Source organism: Ahaetulla prasina, chromosome 10 (assembly GCF_028640845.1).
Source record: "Ahaetulla prasina isolate Xishuangbanna chromosome 10, ASM2864084v1, whole genome shotgun sequence".
Lineage (NCBI taxonomy): Eukaryota > Metazoa > Chordata > Lepidosauria > Squamata > Colubridae > Ahaetulla > Ahaetulla prasina.
The window spans coordinates 10,299,987-10,320,269 of record NC_080548.1 but is presented as its reverse complement, the minus strand read 5'-3'; the positions used below and the strand labels follow the sequence as shown (position 1 = coordinate 10,320,269).

Here is a 20,283-nt window from a genome sequence, read left to right as displayed (position 1 = left end):
TTATTTAAATAAAATTTAGTCCCCGTATTTGCTTCCACAAAATATGAATAATAAGTCTTCCGTTACATTTTTAAGTTTCATCAATCTCAATTTTGCATTTACATTATTGATCAAAGGTCAGACCACCTAAAATCTCTTCCTTGAAAACTGCCCAGAGATCACATAGGCAATTTCTTTTTTCCCTTCTCTTCATCCTCTGACTCTAAATCAAATAACATATATTCAAAATTCCCATCTAATCATATATAACCCCAAACAAAAAATTTAACATTTAAAAGGGTTTCACTAATTATTTCCACCAATTGTTTCTACAATATATTTAATTATTCCCTTAGAAGTTTTTATCAAATTTCATTACCTCACCCATACATAAAAATAAGAAAAGCAAAAAAGGGACAAGAAAAAGCAACTTTTGCCCAAACATAAAGACCCTTATTTCCCTCTTCTCCCAATTCTAATATTTTTCCCTTCATTTCCCAAAACATCAATTTACTTTTATTACATTTGTCACTTATATTTTAAGATAAATATTAACATTTTCTATTTTAAATTCTTTAGATGATTCTAAAAGCAGTCATCAGTTCCTTTCAAAGCAATGTGTGCCCATGTCAACAGGACCTTCTCTGGGGGAATAGTCTGCTATTCCATTCTTACAGTCTTTCTCTGCCTTTGGATCTTTGCTTAAATAGCAAATTCTCCAGATCTGTAATCCAAGAGCATGCCATCTAAAATTCTCTTCCAAAACTGTTGCGCAGTCCCAAAAACGGCAATCATTCATGGGAATGGTCACAAGAAAGCTATTCGACTCTTACTATCTTCCTCTGCCTCTAGGTGTCTTCTCGAAGCAGTTGCAGCTCACAAATAATAAGAAGCCATTTTGGTGACGAAGTTTCTTTGTTCTCAAATGCTTCAGTACATGGAGGTTAATTTTCCCAAGTTTTTCTTTAACTATATTGAAAGTTGATTAAGTCTTTTAAGTCCAAAACAACAATTTTTTCCCCATTTTTCTTCCATCCTTATAGTATCTTCTCTTGAATTGCATTCTCAATTTAAAATATTCATTTTTATTTTGTGTCCAACTTATTTATTTTCCAGGATTTTTCTCTTGTAGGTTGCTTTAATATTCCATAAATTTAGGGTAGAGGGATTTGAGACATTTATTTAATAACAGTTCAAATATTTCTTTTATACTTTTCTCAGTATATCTTTAATTTCCATTTATAGTCCATTTATACTTCCAGGGTTTTCCAAACCATTACTTAGTAAAAACTTATTTTTCCTTTTCTTATTTAAATAGGGCTCTACTTCCATTCCAAGCCCCAGAGCTAATTCAATTCCAGAGTACTTATTTGTTAAATTGATTCTTTCCACTTTCACTTCCTCTTCAATTAGCCGCCCGACTAAAGGTTTCTCCCAGTGCTTGCGCTTATTTTAAAATATTTTTTCTTCATGAGCTCACAACTCACTCGACTTCAACAATTTGTCTCCTGATGCTTCTCCCTCCTGCTCATTCTTGTGGGTGCCGCGGCTTTGGTGCCGCTGCCACGATGGACAATGGCGGCTGCATTCCTCCCCGTTGGGTCTGGGGGAAAGAGTCCGGAGCTGCGGGGGGTTTGCAGCCCCCCCCCATTCACTCTGGTGGCTCCCCCACTCTTCTCTGCCCCTACAGGGCAGCTATGGTCTGATCCTAAATTAGGACAGACCCCCAGATCGGGAAGGTATCAGCACAAACCCCGGAGCCATCGGGGTTTGCGACCGTCTCGCCCACGACGCTGGCCATGCCCCCGAGGTGATTATCAACTTTTAAGGCAATGATTTGCCCAGCACCTGAAATTTGGCAACAACATTACTGTATTTTTCAGAGTATAAGACGCTCCAGACTATAAGATGTACCTACCTTTTTGGGGGAGGAAAACAAGAAAAAGAAATCTGCCTCTGCCTCCCAGCAATTTGCCTCGTTGCAGCAAACAGCCTGCTTTACTTTCATTTTTGTTTTCAGCACAGCTTGATTAGCACAAGAAAAAAAAATCTGCCTCCCAGCAATTTATCCCCTTGCAGCAAGCAGCGGAGGCAATAGGCAATGGCAATTCCTGCAGCCTGAAACAGCTGAGGGTCGGGAGGCTGATCCAACCAACAATCAGCTGCTTGTGTTAATCAGGCTGTGCTGAAGCTGAAACGGGCTGTTTGCTGTAAGGAGGTAAATTGCTGGGAGGCAGAGACCAAAGGGTGGGGGCGAGTGGATGGGCGGGGCTACATTCGGTGTATAAGATATGCCCAAATTTTTACTCCCTTTTAGAGGGGGGGAAGTGTGTTTTATATTCTGAAAAATACGGTATTATCTATGTGTCAATCTATCATCTATAATAATCATCTTTCTCTATGTATCATATCTGTCTGTCTATCTGTCTATCATCTATCAATCGTATATATCATATAACTAGATAGATAGATAGATAGATAGATAGATAGATAGATAGATAGATAGATAGATAGATAGATAGATAGATAGATAGATAGATAGATTATCTCTAGCCAGCCAGCCATTCAATTATTATAGTTGCCGATCTCAATCCAATTGACTCTGGGTGACAAACAATATCACACTAATTAAAACCATAAAAATGCAAGAACAGTTACAGATTATAACTGTAAATTATCATAATAAAGTTACATAAAAGTTAACACTGCAACCAGGTAATGGGGGCTCCTAATATTTCAAGGACCACATAGCCTGACTTTATTTATGTACTTAAAACACTTGATATAGTCGCCCATCTTTCAACCAACTCAGAGAGGCTCCCAATTAAAAATTAAAAGACACATACAATCATTTTAAGATCTGTAAAACTCAGCCAGTTAAAACATAAAACATTAAAAATGAGAAAAACCTGGCTCCAGTCCATCTAATGTGCCATTGTCTACTCCAATGACTCTACTTCAACTCCCAAAATTCCTCAGCCAGCCGTGAAATTTTGGGAGTTGAAGCCCACAAGTCTTAAAATTGCCTGATTTGGAGACCCCCCAATCTAGTCTTTAAAGATTAGGATCTTGAAAACCTTACAAAAGGCTAAAAGGGTCGGGGCCATTCTGAGCACCAAAGGAGGAATGTTCCAAAGGGCACGGACTACTGCCAAGGGTGCCTGCCAGTGTCTCCTGGTGCCTGCTAGTTAACAGGACCCACAGCATCCCCAATCTACTACAGAATTGGACAGATAGAAACTCTCAGAAGATGGTCCATCAGGTAATCCATTCCCAAGCCATGTAGGGCTTTAAAGGTGACAACCAGCACTTTGGATTGCACCCAGAAACACAGCGCAGGGTAGCACCTGTAGTAGTAAAGGCAAAGGTTCCCCTCGAACATATGTGCTAGTTGTTCCTGACTCTAGGGGGCGGTGCTCATCTCTGTTTCAAAGCCGAAGAGCCAACACTGTCCAAAGATATCTCTGTAGTCATGTGGCTGGCATGACTCAACATCAAAGGTGCACAGAACGCTGTTACCTTCCCACCAAAGGTGGTCCCTATTTTTCTACTTGCATTTTTTTTACGTGCTTTCGAACTGCTAGGTTGGCAGAAGCTGGGACAAGGAATGGGAGCTCACCCCGTTACACGGCATTAGGGAGTCGAACAGCTGAACTGCCGACCTTTCGATCAACAAGCTCAGTGTCTTAGCCACTGAGCCACCACGTCCCTCCTGTAGTAGTAATCATGGCCAAAATTCAACAATTTTAGTTTTATCCCTTGATTGACTATGGGCATGGTTAGGAACTGATGGTTTGGCTCTTAGAGACCTCCTTTTGGTCTCCGGAGAGTGTGATTGCTTGCTCCGAGTCTCCCCTGAATGCCTTCTTTCCTCCTTCCCCTCCTTGTTCCTACTTTCCCAAGGCCAGCTTAAAAGTCCTTTACACCAGGGATCTCCAACCTTGACAACTTTAAGCCTGGAGGACTTCAACTCCCAGAATACCCCAGCCAGCTTTGCTGGGAGTTCTGGGAGTTGAAGTCCTCCAGGCTTAAAGTTGCCAAGGTTGGAGATCCCTGCATCACACTAATGCAGGGGAGAACACTTGGGGCTGAAACAATGATTTGTGTGTGTTGTGTTGTGTGTGGATACCTGCAAAGATCTGCTCTCCAGGATGTCCTCCCTTCTGCCCACTTTTGTTTTCCTTCCTGTCTCCTTGAGGGAAACTTGTGATGCCGTGACTTCTCATTTCCTCCCCCCACCTCTCTTTCCGCTGCAGCTCCCCCATCAACCCCACCCTGGCCCTGGTGAATGGCCTGCAGTCCAGCAAGCATGAGAATGGCTTTCCCTCTCCCCAGGAGCCTAGTGGACGAGAGCACCCTGCAGGGTCCGGGCTGAGCATGGCTGATGAGCCTATCCTGCCTTTTGCCAACAAGGAGCCCTTCCTCAACAATGCCGTGGCCCAGGCGCCACAGGTCACAGGTAAGGTAGCCTCCATTCCCTGGCAAGGAGCATTCTTCTGCCTAGGATGGAATGTAGACTCCCAGGAGGGAGGGTCTGCATTCCAGAGGAGTCAAGAGGCAACTAAGCCCAGATACCACGTGTGAGAGAAAGAGGGCGAGGAACACCTCTCCCTAACAGTTCATGGAGCACAGAACTCCTTGGTGTTAGGATCACAGCTGGGACCAGAATTTCCGCTGCTAAGAAAGGTGGAGGTGAAGTAAGTCATGCCCGATTTTACAACCTTTATTGCCAAATTTTAAGCAGTCGTTCAATGAATCGCACCGCCCTTAAGTGAATCCGGCTTTCCCATTGGCTTTGCTTGTCGGCAGCTAGCTGGGAAGGTTGAAAATGGTGGTCACGTGACCTCAGCATGTCACGTGACCGTGGGAATGCTGCAACAGTCGTAAGTGCTGGGACCATTTTTTTCAGCACCATTGTAACTTCGCTGGCCACTAAATGAATGATTGTCAGTCAAAAACTAGCTGTGTATTGTAGATGCAGATAGTAGAGTCTTCAGTCGACAAGATTCTGTGTGAAACAAGAAAGAATTCAGCTGGGAAGATTTGCAAGGTGATATTATCTTAGTCCAGAATTGCAAGGTGGTATTATCTTAGTCCAGGGGTCTGCAAACTTGGCTCTTTTAAGACTTGCAGACTTCAACTCCCAGCTTTGCTGGCTGAGGAACTCTGGGAGTTGAAGTCCGCAAGTCTTAAAAGAGCCAAGTTTGCAGGCCCCTGTCTTAGTCTAATCTTCTGTGGCTCAGGCGCCCGGCTCGAATAAAGAGAGAGACACTAAAAGCAGGTTCACATCTGAGATTGTGTCTCAGTTGCATCTCAAAGGTGATGGGGTCAAGAAAAACTGGGGAAGGGGTTCGAGGTATGCCACGTTGATATTCTTGAGGAAAGCTAGGGTATCAATTTCACCAATGAATAAACCAGATTTGTTTCTGCACATCCAGTGCTTAGAAGTGCCAGCAGATTGGTCTGCAAATCACAGCAAATGCAGAAGAAGGGAATAGTCTGCTTTGGTCTTCATCAGGGTGAATAAAAATTGATAATTTTTAAAAAAAATTTTTTTTTATTTAAGTCGTATTTTTTTTATTTTTATCAAATTTATTTTACTAAAATGCTTTTGGAGTAAAAAAAATCTATCTAAAGATAGTTTTCGATTTCAGATACATTAGTAATTTAGTTTATTCAGCATGAAGTAGAGCTTAGTTAGGTAGTAAATATTCTGCAATATTTACCTTTTGGGTGAACTCGTTCAATGAATCCAAGCTCTGCAACGGGCCATTGCTCACTTGACAACTGCCTTGCTTGCAATGGAAATTTTGAGCGCCATTGCGATCATAAATCGAGGACTACCTGTACAATTCATTTAGGGACTGTTCAAAGTTACAATGGGCCTGGAAAAAAAGTGACTTATGACCATTTTTCACACTTACCGCCATTGCAGCATCCTCATGGTCACATGATCAAAATTCAGATGCTTGGCAACTGGTTCATATTTATGACGGTTGCAGTGTCCTGGGGTCATGTGATCCGCTTTTGCGACCTTCTGGCGAGCAAAGACAATGGGGAAGCCAGATTCAGTTGAGAACCCGTGTTACTAATTTAATAAATGCAATGTGATTCATTTAACAACTGTGGCAAGACAAGCCGTAAAATGGGACAAACTCACTTAACAAATTGTTGTGACTCTGGCTCCCGAGCCTGTCCTCATGGAGGAGGATGACTCTGAGAGTGAGGGGGAGGAGCTGACAAGGCCTCCCTCTCCATGTCCCTCCTTTCTGGCAATGCCTCAGATGCCACCTGAAGGCCAGGAAGAAGGCGTGTCGGAACCCCCATCGACAGAGGGTGAGGAGGATCAATCCTGGATTGATCCCAGAACAGCATCGGAAGGAGAAGCATGCGCAGCAAAGGAAGAGGTGTGGCAGGCCCAGAGAGTGCTGAGTCACTGAGCCACACCCCACAGGGGATAAAAGCGGGTGGAGTTGCTCTGTAGCCCCTGTGACGGACAAAAACTACAAAGCATGAATTTTGGATCGATTGTTTTTGAGTTAAGGCCTGGACTGTGTGAAGGAATTATTCTGTGAACTCTTGGCTGTCCCGGCAACGGCCTACGGACAAGTGACTCCCGTCTCTGCCAGTGATAAGGAACTTGGCAGGCATTTGAACTGTAGCTGCCAATTCTTTTATCCACAAAAGAAGTTCAGGTTGGTTGTAGAATAAATGACTGTTAGACGCTCGCTCCTGCGCTCTTTGATGTGAGGTGTGGGGAGGGGGACAGAACAGAAATGTTTCGCTGAGCCACATAATTTTTTGTGCTCCATTGTGATCATCACTCAGAAACTACCTGCATTTAGTCCTGTCTTACACAGGGAAGCTTGGGTGGGTCAGAAGTGTGCTATGTCTGGAGCATTTAGTTCTCCACGTCTCTTTAATTTTTCTCCTTCTTTTCCTCCTGCAGAAGTTCTGTAGATGGAGATGATGATGCCAAAGGACGGGTGCAGCGATGGGCCAACTCCAGGCTACGTTAGATTGGAAGACGATCACCCAGGGCGAATTCTGCCCCTCTATGGACTTGAGGGCAACGCACGGAGCCAGGCTGGGGTGCCAGCCCTGTGGACTCACTTTACTCTTCTTCCTGTCCTCATTTTATGACTAGTATTATTTTTTTAATAAGCACCTTATCAGACTGACCCCATCTCATAGCTCATCTTCAACACTATATAACCACATAGTTATTTAACTGGCTGGGTAACAAAGGATGTGAATAATGTATATAAACTTTGACGTTAGCATGAGGACTGCGCCTTTATGATCTGGCTGCCCCTTGGGGGAGGGGGGGTATTTTGAGGCGAGGGCCAGATCGTGAGAAGGGGGGGGGAATCAGACCCCAACTCCTTTTCCTAAGCGAGGGTGTGTCAGTGTTGCAGGTGAGTGCGTGTTCCAGCCAATAGGAAGCATTTAGATCCGTGTTTCCTAACCTGGACAACTTTTAATTCCCCAAATTCCCCCCGCCAGCCAATGGTCACCGACATTGAGAAACACGGATCTAGTTTTCTTATTTAAAACTCTTCCCGTTGGTCTCAGCCAGGAGATGGGGAACATTGTGTGGCTGTGTGTGTGTGTATGTGTGTGAGCACTGTTAGCGACTCAGCAGCTGCCATCGTCCCAACACACTGTGCTTTTTCTGAGTGGGGGTGCTGCCGTTTCTCGGTGGGGCATTGCTGGGGCTGCCGCACTCAATGTCACGGTGACAGTATTATGCCTCTGAGCAAACTTTTGTGGACAATAAAATGGAGAAATCGAGAGGGACCGTCTCTTCTTTGGGGTGGCCATTGGCCAATTGGGTGGGGATCAGTGGTGGGTTTCAAAAATTTATACTACCGGTTCTGTGGGTGTGGCTTGGTGGGTGTGGCAGGAGAAGGATACTGTAAAATCTCCATTCCTACCCCACTCCAGGGGAAGGTTACTTCAAAATTCCCATTCCCTCCCGATCAGCTGGGACCTGGGAGGCAGAGAATAGATGGGGGTGGGGCTAGTTAGAATTTTTACTACCAGTTCTCCGAACTACTCAAAATTTCTGCTATCGGTTCTCCAGAATTGGTCAGAACCTGCTGAAACCCACTTCTGGTGGGGATGTCCTGCTTACTCTGCTAAGATGGCCTTCTTCCCTAAACCTGGCCACACCTCCCGAGTAGCCTTGCAGACTGAGATGGGTGACATATAAATGTTACAAATAATCAAATTCCCCCAATTTATTTATTTAGAACTGGTGTGTTGGGCCTGCCTCCTTTCAAAACCCAAGGAAAAAAAAACCCAACTCCATGTCTATAGAGAAAGGTACTTTTACTGAGTATGAACTGAATGCCACAAAAGAAAAACAAGGTCTGAAGCAATAGGTGCAAAAATTAGATATTGAATGCAATCCCAAATCCCTCCCTCCAAGGAACCAGTTTTTTATTTTTATTTATTTTTTTTTTTTATTTGCATTTATATCCCGCCCTTCTCCGAAGACTCAGGGCAGCTTACACTATGTTAGCAATAGTCTTCATCCTATTTGTATATTTATATACAAAGTCAACTTATTGCCCCCAACAATCTGGTTCCTCATTTTACCTACCTTATAAAGGATGAAAGGCTGAGTCAACCTTGGGCCTGGTGGGGCTTGAACCTGCAGTAATTGCAAGCACCTGCTGTTAATAACAGACTGCATTAGTCTGTTGAGCCACCAGAGGCATATGGCTCTTTCACCCCTCTGCTGCGGCTCCCTGTCACTCAAAATATGCTTCACAACCACCAATGTGCAGACACCCACCGGCATGCAGTTTATTGAGTTTTTCAACCCCTGGTAGGCCAACCAAGAAAAATCCAAGAAAAAAAAGTTTCAGAAGAAAACAGAACAACTACATATGCTAGTTTTGTGGCCGCTCAAGAAATAATCAGACATGGGAAGGGTTTTGTGGCTCCCTGTTCTGTCCCCCCTTTGCCTCCATCCGAGTGATGGCTTAATTAGCCGGCACTATCAGCTCTGGCAGCAGAATAGTGAGCGTCTGCCAAGTGTCTCTGTTATCTCCCTTGATGCCGATGAGTCAGCCAGGAACAAACTTCAGCTCTTAGTTAATCAGTTGATTTGCCTGCTATAAAGAGGCACAGCAGTTCTTGCTGCCTTTATATCCTGTGGGGTGTGGCTCCATGACTCAGCACTTCCTAGGCCTGCCCCACCCCTGCTTCTGTTGTTCCCTCCTCTCCTGCCTATGAAACCTAGGGTCCAACCAAGCCTGATTGCCATCAGCTGGGTCTGAAGGCGTGGCCTAGGGGGGGAAAGAGTCAGGGGATGGAGGCCTCGTTATCTCTTCCACTTGGCCTGCCTCTGGCTCCTGGAGCTGAGCCAGGGAAGCCGGTGCTCCCGAGGTAAGTCCTGATGGCCCTTCCCCCTCACTTTCCAAGTCACTTTCTGGCAGGAGGCCCAGCTTGGGGGGCGTAGACACAACACCGGTGTTTTCTTTTCTGTGGTAAATGGATCTAATGGCTCTGAGTGTTTAAGGTTGCAGACCCCTATGGCCTAGGGGGAGGAGATAAACCCCTCTTAGATTCCCTGGCTGAGCTGTAGACAGAGACCCACAGAAGAAGTTCAAGTCACAGCACTGCAGCTTCTAAAACGTCTTTCAGATCTCAAAAGAGCAACTGCTGCACATTAATGATTCATTGCTACGCAGTTTTGAAATGGAAAACTTGGACAAGACTGGACCTATGCCTGAGAACAGAATTCTTTTTAACCCCTTGCAAGAATGTGGGGAAATCAGCCACTCCCCACATGAAGTGCCTCCTGTTTTGCCAATCCTTGGTTGCTCTTCAAAAGTAGGAAGTCAGATTTGACTTGGTTACTGCATGGATAGAAAACCACCAGAAAATCCAAGAATTTTAAAAAACAACAACAGACTGGGAAGTTGAAAGGTATCCCAGAAGACAGCAGAGGCAACCCCTTTGGATAGTACTATTGAGAAGACAAGGATCTGGGAAAGAGAATTGATGTTGGGTAGTGTTTAAGATGCAGGATTGGTGTTCAGAGAAACCTGGGTTCAAATTGTCCCTCAGGCACGGAATCTCCAAAAGGTTTGGAAGGTTCTTTATTTGTGTTCTCCCCCAAAGCACCCTCTGGAATTGGGTTATGCTGACCCAACTTGATGGGATTTTTGCCAATCCAGAATTAAGATCCTGCCGGCACCATTCAGAACGGGGTTTTTTTCAAACTTGACCCACCCACTATCTAGCTGCGGGTTATACTGAATGATGTCTCTGGTCATTCTGACCGTTCCCTCTCTTGGCAGCATCTCTTGGCCCAGTCTCCCAAGGTTTTTCCCAGATTACATGTCCCTCTTGGCCCAGCTCTCCCAGCAATGGCCAGCCCTCTGGACCTCTTGTCAAGACAGAAATCAATGCTGCGCTTTTGAAGCACCCAGCCAGGCAGGGAGGAGGGACCAAGAATGGACTTAAAGTTAATTGTAATTTTTTCCAAGTATTCATTTCTTTCTGAATTTTGTGCCATAACACATCATAATTATTCTTATACAATTTCACATTTGATGAAGTAAGAAAAACTCCTACATATTTAACCTTTTTACAATTTAAAATCCTGTTATTTCCTCTAACTTTTCTTTCTGATTCTTGGTCATGTTTTTTATAATCATTTTTGTTTTGTTTTGATTCACTTTAAACCCTGAGACCTTTCCATATTGATTAATTAATTCCAACAAATACACACTTGAGTTTATAGGATGAGTCAACATGATCACCAAATCATCTGCAAATGCTCTCACTTTATATTCATGTCTTCTGATTCTAATACCCTCTATCTCCCTAAATTCTCTTATCTTATCCAAAAAGGGCTCCAAGGCCATAACAAACAATAAAGGTGATAAGGGAGACCCCTGCCTCGTTCCTTTCGCAATTTTAAAACTATTTGTCAAACTATCATTAATTATTATCTGAGCTGTTTGCTCTCCATAAATTGCCCTAAGTATTCTTGTAAAACTATTTCCAAATTGCATTTTATCTCTGTTGGGGAGAATAGCAGCTATAAAAATGAATGTTTTGCCTAAATTCTTGTTTTTGTTTCAGATGATACCGATAATTAAGAAAGATAAAAATTTGGAAGAATGGCAGATTGGAATTAATAAATTTATATGGGAAGGCAAAAAAGCAAGAGTCAAAATGAAAATAATGCAAGATATATGGGAAAGAGGAGGATTAAAATTGCCTAATTTAAAATTGTATTATGAAGCAGTTGTTCTCTCTGTAATAAGTGATTGGTTTAACTTAATGGAGGAAAGGATTTCGAATATAGAAGGTTATGATTTATTATATGGTTGGAATGCATATTTATTATACGATAAGAAGGTAGATAAAGCTTTTAAGAATCATGTGTTGAGAATTGCTCTTTTGCGTGTTTGGAAGAAGTATTATTATAAGTTAAATTATAAAGTTCCTATATGGGCGAGTCCCCGGCACGCAGTAGAGAATATTAGTATAGAACAGGAACAAGAAATGATTACTTACAAAGAACTTTTATATAATGAGAGGGGAAATTTACAATTAAAATCTTTGCATACATTAAAAGAAGAAGGGAGGAATTACACATGGTTTCAATATGGGCAGTTAAAGGCTAGATGGAAAGAAGATCAGAAAATTGGTATTATTTAAAATGAAGAAAATTTGGTAAAACAAATTAGAAATCAAATTTAGGGGCATATAAAGAGATTGTATAATGTGTTGGTAGAAATAGATTCTGAAAGGGACTTGATAAAGGATTGTATGATAAAGTGGGCGCAGAATATTCAGGAACCAATAATGTTGGAAACTTGAGAGAGAATTTGGGTTAGAAATGTTAAATTTACGCAAGCGCAGAATTTAAGAGAAAACTTTTATAAGACATTTTATAGATGGCATTTAGATCCTAAGAAACCATCATGTATGTATCCAGATATGCAAGCAAAATGTTGGAGATGCATTTGTGATGATGCTACATATTTTCATGTATGGTGGACTTGTAAGAAAATTAAGTCTTTCTGGATAAAAATTTGGTGGATTATGCAGAATATTTTGAAGAAGAAGATTAAGTTTCAACCACAATTTTTCCCTTTTAGGGATTACGATGGATTATACAGTAACTGATACTAAATTGATATTGAACTTGATAACAGCAGCAAGATTACTGATTGGACAGTATTGGAAGAAAAAAGAACTACCTACAATAGAAGAATGGATATTGAAAGTTTCTAATTTGGCGGAGATGACCAAAATCTCAGCCTTTTTGAAAGACAATACTCAAGAAAAATATTTAAACGAATGGAAGAAATGGATTGACTATATTCAAAATAGATATCAGACTAAGAGATATCAGACTGCCTTTGAATGAAGGACGTAATTTTTGATTTTAAAGGAGGAAGTCAGGATATGCGAAAGAGAAGGATTATAATTGTGTTAGACTTTAAAAATTTAATGTATGAATGTTAGTTTTTAATTTATTAATTTATTTATTTTATTAAATTTTTATACCGCCCTTCTCCCGAAGGACTCAGGGCGGTGTACAGCCAAGATAAAACACGAAATATATACAAATTAAAACATTTAAAACCTAGCAAATTACAAAAAGGCTGAATATTAAAATTTAGTTTTAAAATTTTAGAAATATTAATAAAACCCCAAATTAAAATTTGACACTATTATGCCAGTCCCGCTTGAATAAATAGGTGTGTTTTGAGCTCACGACGGAAGGTCCGAAGATCAGGCACTTGTCGTAAGCCAGGGGGAAGTTCGTTCCAGAGCGTCGGTGCCCCCACAGAGAAGGCCCTGCTCCTGGGGGCCGCCAGCTGACACTGTTTGGCGGACGGCACCCTGAGGAGACCCTCTCTGTGAGAGCGTACGGGTCGGTGGGAGGCATAAAGTAACAGCAGGCGGTCTCGTAAGTACCCGGGTCCTAAGCCATGGAGCGCTTTAAAGGTTTTTGAACTATACCTTGTGTTTGTTCCGGGAAGTTGGGGGGGGGGTTTGAGGGAGGGGGAGGGAGGGGGAGGGGGGGAGAAAAAAATTTTTTTTTTGTAAAACTTTTCAAATTAAAAAGAAAAAAAAGAATGGACTTAAAGTCACTGTGCAACCATTAAAGGGCCAAAGGCAGACATCCCTGAATTCCTTAGAGCAGGGGTCTCCAACCGTGGCAACTTTAAGACTTGTGGACTTCAACTCCCAGAATTCCTCAGCCAGCAAAGCTCTGGGAGTTAAAGTCCACAAGTCTTAAAGTTGCCAAGGTTGGAGACCCCCTCCTTAGAGCACGGGTGTCAAACTCACGGCCCATAGGGCCGGATGCATCACGCGCTGGCCACACCCATCCGTTTTAGCGAAGGGGGGGAAAGTCGCGATATGTCACATAATGATGTGACACAACTGAGTTTGGGACTTGTGCCTTAGAGCCTTATATAATTGTTCCCAAGAGAATGCTGTCAGACTGGGGTGATTCCATATTACAAGCAGAATATAATCAAGTAGCTGGAATTCTACAGGTGCGAGTCTGGTTGTTTGCGACTGACAGCTGCCATTTAGGACCTGAGCATACACCCGGCTCTATTGACTTGGAGAGATGGATAGGAACCAGTGGTGAAATCCAATTTTTTCTACTACCGGTTCTGTGAGTGTGGCTTGGTGGGGTCATGTGGCTTGGTGGGTCTGGCTTGATAGGCATGATAGGGGAAGGATACTGCAAAATCTCCATTCCCACCCCATTCCTGGGGGAAGGATATTGCAAAATCTCTATTCCCACCTCACTCTGGGGCCAGCCAGAGGTGGCATTTGCCAGTAGTTTCTGTAGTTCGGGAGGGTGGAAAATAGTTAGGAGTTATGTTTGTATGCTGCAAAAAGGACTGGAAATGGCTTCTTTCAACGTCTCTTTCTCTTTCCTTTTATATCCAAATATATTTTATTCTTTATACTGTTTCCATCTTAATATTAATAGCATGGCCTGAGAATCAGTGTCTCCCCTAGATAATTAACAGTCAAGCTGAAACTAAGTTAAGTAAGTAAAATTAGCAAACTTCCTCAAATAAATTACTCACACCTAATCCACATATCAAAGGATAAGGTCTGCAAACACAAACCGAGTTGATTAAATTAGGTCTCCTACCTAGAGGAACTGCATGTTCACAACACACACACATACCTCAAGTGTCACCCTAGAATCAGCACGTGACACCCCAGACAAGCTGCCCCTATAAAAAGAAAAACTGCCACTGTACCCCATTTCTCTGCAGACTGCCCCTAAATGCAAACTGTTTTGCTTTGAAGAACAGATGTTTCTCCTTTCCTCACAGCTGCCTGGATCTCATTTTGGTTTGTTTTTGAGCAGTTCCCCCCAATTGGAACCCCCAAATTATCCTTCTGACAACTCTTCTATGGCTTTCTCGCTTTTAAAAAACCTTTTCATATCTGTTTCTTTCTTCCCCCCAATACTTTCTTTACATTTTTAATTCTTTACATCTTTTAATTCAAACTATTTACTAAATCTGCACTATTAATCTTCTCATCGTTCCCATCACCCATCTCCTTCCATTTATGACTGTAACTTTGTTCCTTGTATTATACTGATATTGTTTCCTGATTGCTTATTTGTACCCTATGACTTATCATTAAGTGTTGTATCATTAAGTTTTAAATTTGTACCCTATGACTATCATTAAGTGTTGTAGGTATTGTACCTTGATGAAGGTATCTTTTCTTTTATGTACACTGAGAGCATATGCACCAAAGACAAATTCCTTGTGTGTCCAATCACACTTGGCCAATAAAGAATTGAATTCTATTCTATTCTATTCTATTCTATTCTATTCTATTCTATTCTATTCTATTCTATTCTATTCTATTCGGCCCCCCCCCCAAAAAAGGTCCCAATGGTTAGTTTTGGCTTGAATGGAAGCCAGAAATCCAAACCTCACCTCCCACCTCCTTCCCTTCCCTTCTCTTCCCTTCCCTGGATTCACTTTCGTTTTCCTCCGGCTGCTAGCAGGAAAACGAAAGTGGTTCCCTCCATAAAAGGCCGGGAAGGAGGCGCTGCGTCTCCATTCGCAGCTCGCTTGTTCCAACAGCTGGTGGGTTTTGCGGGGAGCTCCAAGCGGTGCAAAGCCAGGGCTGGTTTAACGGGCGAGGAAGGGTCTCCCAGCGCTGCTTCTGCCTTGGATAAGCCCGAGGATTCTCGGAGGGAGGGGTAGAGGTTACGGTGGTGGGAAGCGGGGCTGCTAACACGCCATCCCTGCTCTGGGAAGATGAAAGGGGCGGGGAGCGGAGGGGGGCTCTTGAATGCAGGCGTTGGGTTTCTGGGGAGGGGTCGGGAGGGGAGAATGGATCAGATGCCCCTCTGGAGTAGCCTGCGAGGAGGACCAAACGCCCCGGTGCCTCTGGCTGCTCTGAAGCCGACTGCGAAGGGAAGCTGCGCTCGGCTGGGTCTGGAAAGAGGGAGAAGCCCAGGGATGCTCCGCGGGGCTCTTTGCAAAGGGGGCTTGCTGGAAGGGAAGGCGCTACGGAGAAGCCCAAAGCTTTGCTGCCTTCTAGCGCTCGGGCGTATTTTGCCGTCCCTTGCAAGGGGTGGGGGGGAGGGGTGGGGGGCAAGGAAGGACTCTTCAAAAGAGGGTCGCGCAACTCCGCCAAAGGTCTCGATCCTGCAGGCGGGAAGAGGCTTTCCTTTTGCGGGACTACAAAAGCCAGCATCCTGTTCCTGCTGGCTGGGAGTCGGAACTTCAGAAGAAGAGTGGGAGGGAGCCTTTGTGTTAGGATTGGCTCCCTCTTTTCCAGCAAAGGGCCTCTGCTTCTGCCAAGGTGAGAAAATTCCTGCAATATTCCTTTTGGGCCGGCTAAGTGGCCTTTGTCTTTCTGCAGGGTTCTCTGCATCAGCTGGGAAGGAAGATCAATAGTTACCAATGGGTGAGTAGTTTGTTCTTTCGATGCCTCCCACTTGCTAGCAAGGCAGTTTCCTTCCACTCTTCCTGGAAACAGTTGCTCTCCCCTCAGGCCTTCCCTTCCCTCCTGTCTCCCCTCTTTCTTCCTTCCCTTCCCTTCCCTTCCCTTCCCTTCCCCTCCCTTAATTTTCTCTTTTCCCAACTGGGTTTTTTTTTGGGGGGGAAATAATATTTCTCATTGTTTTTATTACTCTGAAATGAACCGACCTAGGTAGTCACTCTACAGCAGGGGTGTCAAACTCGGATTTCATTGAGGGCCGCATCAAGGTTGTGTTTGACCTTGGGAGGGGCTGGGGGGGATGTTTCAGCCGGAAAGCCCCCTGCAGCCCTTTGTCAGCAAAAACGGTGGCCGGGAGGGCTGAACCTGGCTCTCCTGAGCTCTGTTTTGGGCAGCTAGATCTAAACACCCTGTGGGCTGGATGTGGCCTTGAGTTTGACACTCCCAATATAGAATGACACTACCATCTATTTTGTTTGCTCATGTGCTCCTTAGATCCTGAAATGGATTAAATGAAGTGAGAGTTAATAACAAAACTGGTAGGTGAGAAACTGCTGTGTCATCATTGCAATGGAAACTTTATTAAAGCATTCTGTCCCGGATAGTGCTGTTAGCCTGGGTCAGGGGTCTGCAAACTTGGCTCTTTTAAAACTTGTGGACTTCAACTCCCAGAGTTCCTCAGCCAGCAAAGGAACTCTGGGAGTTGAAGTCCACAAGTCTTAAAAGAGCCGAGTTTGCAGACCCCTGGCCTGGGTGGACTTACAACATTTTGGCTTATTTTCTTTCGAGAGTAGATATCAGAGTTTCATTTTTTTAATGCATGCCAGTGTGTTCACAGAAAAATAGAACAATAAAAGGTTGTCTTTTAGTCACATTTTACTCTATAGGTCATATAAATAAAGCATGCTGGCTGGGGAATTCTGGGAGTTGGAATCCAACATTTTAAAATGGCCAAGATGAAAAACACTAATATGAAGTAACGATATGTTAAAATAAAGCAATATCCATGGAAAGAAGAGCAATAATTTTGGTTTTCATAGAAGCTTTTGTAGGAGAAGGGGAGGCAGCGCTTGGGGGTGGAGTGAAGAGAGGTATCAGCCTGGAGTCATTAAGTTCTCCCAAGGGATCCAACCCCACTTGAATTCCATTAACGCCAATTTAGTGCTGATCTTTAGTTGAGCAGGTTCTTGTATACAGGTGAGCAATAAATCGGCTTATCTAGAACTTCAGAGCTGAAGTAGCTTTTTGGATGAGAAGTGAAACCTCTTCAAAGAAAAAAAAACCCCAGAAAGTCCAGTTGCCTCTTGGGAAAAAGCATCTTTGGGGTAGAACTTAACTATGTTTCTGATTCTTTGTGCCTGATAGCTTTTCCTTTAGCTTTTAACACTTTGGGCACCAGATTTGATGAGTGGGCTCCAACCACCCTCCATTTGTTGTCTTGTGATCTCTCTAAGGATCATGACACACTTTGGGAAAAATGGGCTGGCAGCTTTCCTGCAGCCTTTTAAGATTCACAGGATGGTGCTATCACCCAAGTATACAAGATGTTTTGGGCCCATTTATGGTGGAGGTTGGAAAATGTGATTGAATATAGTCAAGAAGCTAGAATTCAGCAAGTGGTCGTCCAATTTTGTCTTGATTGCTATTGCACTGCTTTTGTTTGGTTTTTCAATTCCTATGCACTATAATCTTTGTTTTGTTAACCTAAGTCTCTTTATCCCCAGATACTCTACTTGGTGCTGCAATTGGCCTGGGTAAGTTCCTAGTTTCTTCCTCCACCAGTATGTAAGTAAATGCAGTTCCTTGTGGGAGTTTGAGATTTCTCTCTTGGTCCTTCTCCAGTAGTGTGGACTCTTATCTCCTAAATGCCTTGAACATTGGGTGGGAATTCTGGGCTTCTTGTTCAAAAGGAACAGTTCCCGAGACTGGCAACAGGAAAAGAGTTAACCTTGCTGCTAGTGAATCCTGGGATTATAGTATTATAGTATTTGTCTAATTATAGACAAATTAAACCTTAGACTAATTACAGTTAGTCCTTGATTTACAACTGCTTAGAGTTATGGCAATCTTGGATGTTTTACAGCCTATAAAGCATTTTTAGCTGTGATAAAATATTGCTTCTACTCCCCCAACATGGTCAGAAGAACAGAGTTGGAGGGACCTTAGAGGTCTTCTAGTCCAAGCCCCTGCTCAAACAGGAGACTTTATACCATTCCAGACAAATGGCTGTCCACTCTTCTTAAAAATCTCCAGTGAAGGAGCACCCACAACTTCTGGAGGCAAGCCATTCCACGGGTTAATTGTTCTGTCAGGAAATTTTTCCACATTTTGTGCGTTTGGCAATAGGCTCACCCAATGGTGGGATTCAGGTAATTTAACAACCGGTTCTCTGCCCTGATAATTTCTTTCAACAACCAGTTTGCCAAACTGCTCAGAAAGTTAACAACCGGTTCTCCCAAAGTGGTGTGAACTGGCTGAATCCCACCACTGGGCTCACCTTTATAACCAGTTGCAGTGTTCTGTGGTCACATGACTGATTTGCAATGTTTTTTGTCAGTTTCAGAAGAATGAGTTTGTTTAATGACCGTTCCATTTGCTTAACAACCATGTCATTTTTTTAATGGCCCTAAAACTTGTAAACTTCCCCCCTGCGGTCTGATCACATGCCTTATGTCCGGATTTCTAGTCCCAGTTGTGGTTATAAATCAAGGATGATGTGTACCTGGAGGAAACCAGGATGGGGAATCTGAATTATTCTCAAGGGAGAGGGACTCGCTGCGGGATTAGGGACCACAATTCAACTTTGTGCCATCTTCTGGAGGAACACCAAAAATCCTATGTTGGCATTGCTGGAAGACCGTGGCTCTTTCCCATCCTGGGTGTGGGAGGGGTTAGCTAAAGTACTCCCATTCCCATGCTTCATGTTCATGTTCTCCAAAATCTGTCAGAAACCATCACTGGGATTGATCATTCTGCAGCCAGTGATGAGAATCGGCAAGCCACTTGTGGCTCATCCTGACGGTGCATCATGTACTATCCACTGCAAACTTGTGGAACGGAACATGTGCAGAACTATCCTTCTGGGACTGACCTGCTTCAGAAGCCTTGGGGACAGGCCCTCTTCCTTCCCCATCACTCCAGCATTGGTCTAAGGCAGTGGGTCTCCAACCTTAGCAACTTCCAAGACTTCTACTTTCAGAATTCCTCAGCCATTCTGGGAGTTATGAAGTCCACAAGTCTTGAAGTTGCCAAGTTTGGAGACCCTTTGTTTATCAGAAGACAATCTGATCACACCTGCCCTGGTAGAGAACAGGAAGGTCTCAAAGGGCCATTTCCAGAATAAGTTTGGGCCAGCCCAGGCCATTATGTGATATTTCTTGGGCCTCTTGGGAACTCTTCCTGGCACACAAAACCACAATCAGCTCTGTTTGCTTTCTTGCTCTACAGGGGTGGCAGCGGTGGGCATCCCGGCTGCCGTTGGCCTTGTGGGTTTCAGTGGCGCAGGAATTGTGGCTGGTTCCATTGGCGCCAAGATGATGTCTGCAGCTGCCATTGCAAACGGAGGCGGAGTGGCTGCTGGGGGTGTGGTTGCCACCCTGCAGTCTGTTGGTACGTTTCCTGCCCTGGCCCTGACGCAAGGATTGGTTTAGTCAATGAGGACTGGCACCTTATATTTTGTCTTATACCTTTGTTTAGGGGCTGCAGGGGTGCCGACTGCTGTGTCAGCAGCGACAACAGCCACAGGAGCAGTGCTGGGAGCCTTAAAGAACATTTATGGTTGAGGGGCCAGAGAACAAGCACCCCTTCTCTAGAATATTAGCTGACTGTCGAAGGTGTCTAAAAACACCTGCTTGAAGGGGAAATGGCTGTATCTTTGTAGAGTCCTTGAATTGTCTTAGTTTAGCCCGCTTTCTCATGGACTTGTTCAACTGCTTTTCTTGCTGTAATAAAAATACCTTATTAATTTTTCTGTGATTCGGTTTATATGAAATGTAACGGAATGTCCACCTCGGTGGGTTTCCATTCATCGAATTCGCAATCGCCTCCCCTTTTCTGGTCTCGGAAGAGGCAAGCCCCGAGTCTCTTTTCTGAACCTCGAAGCAGTACAGATGTGGAAGGTAAAAAATAAACTTTTTTCCAATCTCATGGGGTTCATTAGTGTTGTTTTCTCCCTTGCTGCTGCTGGACATAAGCAAAATAAAACTCTGCTAGTCCATCTGGATGGCTCACCTTTTTGGGGAAGGGATAAATCAGAGGTTCATTGTAGAGATTATATGTGCAGGTTGTTTAGATGGCAGACCACTAGCAGCTGAACCATGT

The 20,283-nt window shown here is 43.7% G+C and overlaps 2 protein-coding genes across 8 annotated transcripts in view; both read left to right on the top strand.

Moving 5' to 3' along the window:
• MAP7D1 (MAP7 domain containing 1) overlaps positions 1 to 7,773 on the top strand; it is an 85,019-nt gene extending 77,246 nt beyond the window's left edge. For all 6 annotated transcript variants that reach the window (XM_058195419.1, XM_058195415.1, XM_058195418.1 and 3 more), the window contains 2 exons: positions 4,236 to 4,438; positions 6,929 to 7,773. In XM_058195419.1, coding sequence (XP_058051402.1) covers positions 4,236 to 4,438; positions 6,929 to 6,939 — 214 coding nt within the window. In that variant the 3' untranslated portion in view covers positions 6,940 to 7,773. The remainder of the gene's footprint in view (positions 1 to 4,235; positions 4,439 to 6,928) is intronic.
• A 7,251-nt stretch (positions 7,774 to 15,024) lies between these two features.
• Positions 15,025 to 19,931, top strand: LOC131204779 (interferon alpha-inducible protein 27-like protein 2A). Of its 2 annotated transcripts, XM_058196347.1 has the most exons (5): positions 15,025 to 15,101; positions 15,886 to 15,930; positions 17,688 to 17,717; positions 19,411 to 19,572; positions 19,660 to 19,931. In XM_058196347.1, exons 2-5 carry the CDS (start codon positions 15,927 to 15,929, stop codon positions 19,743 to 19,745), a joined length of 282 nt encoding a protein of 93 aa, XP_058052330.1. In that variant the 5' UTR covers positions 15,025 to 15,101; positions 15,886 to 15,926; the 3' UTR covers positions 19,746 to 19,931. The 2 variants fall into 2 exon arrangements, with proteins under 2 accessions (XP_058052330.1, XP_058052329.1); XM_058196346.1 differs by lacking the exons at positions 15,025 to 15,101; positions 15,886 to 15,930 and adding an exon at positions 15,336 to 15,825.
• Positions 19,932 to 20,283: the final 352 nt, after the last annotated feature.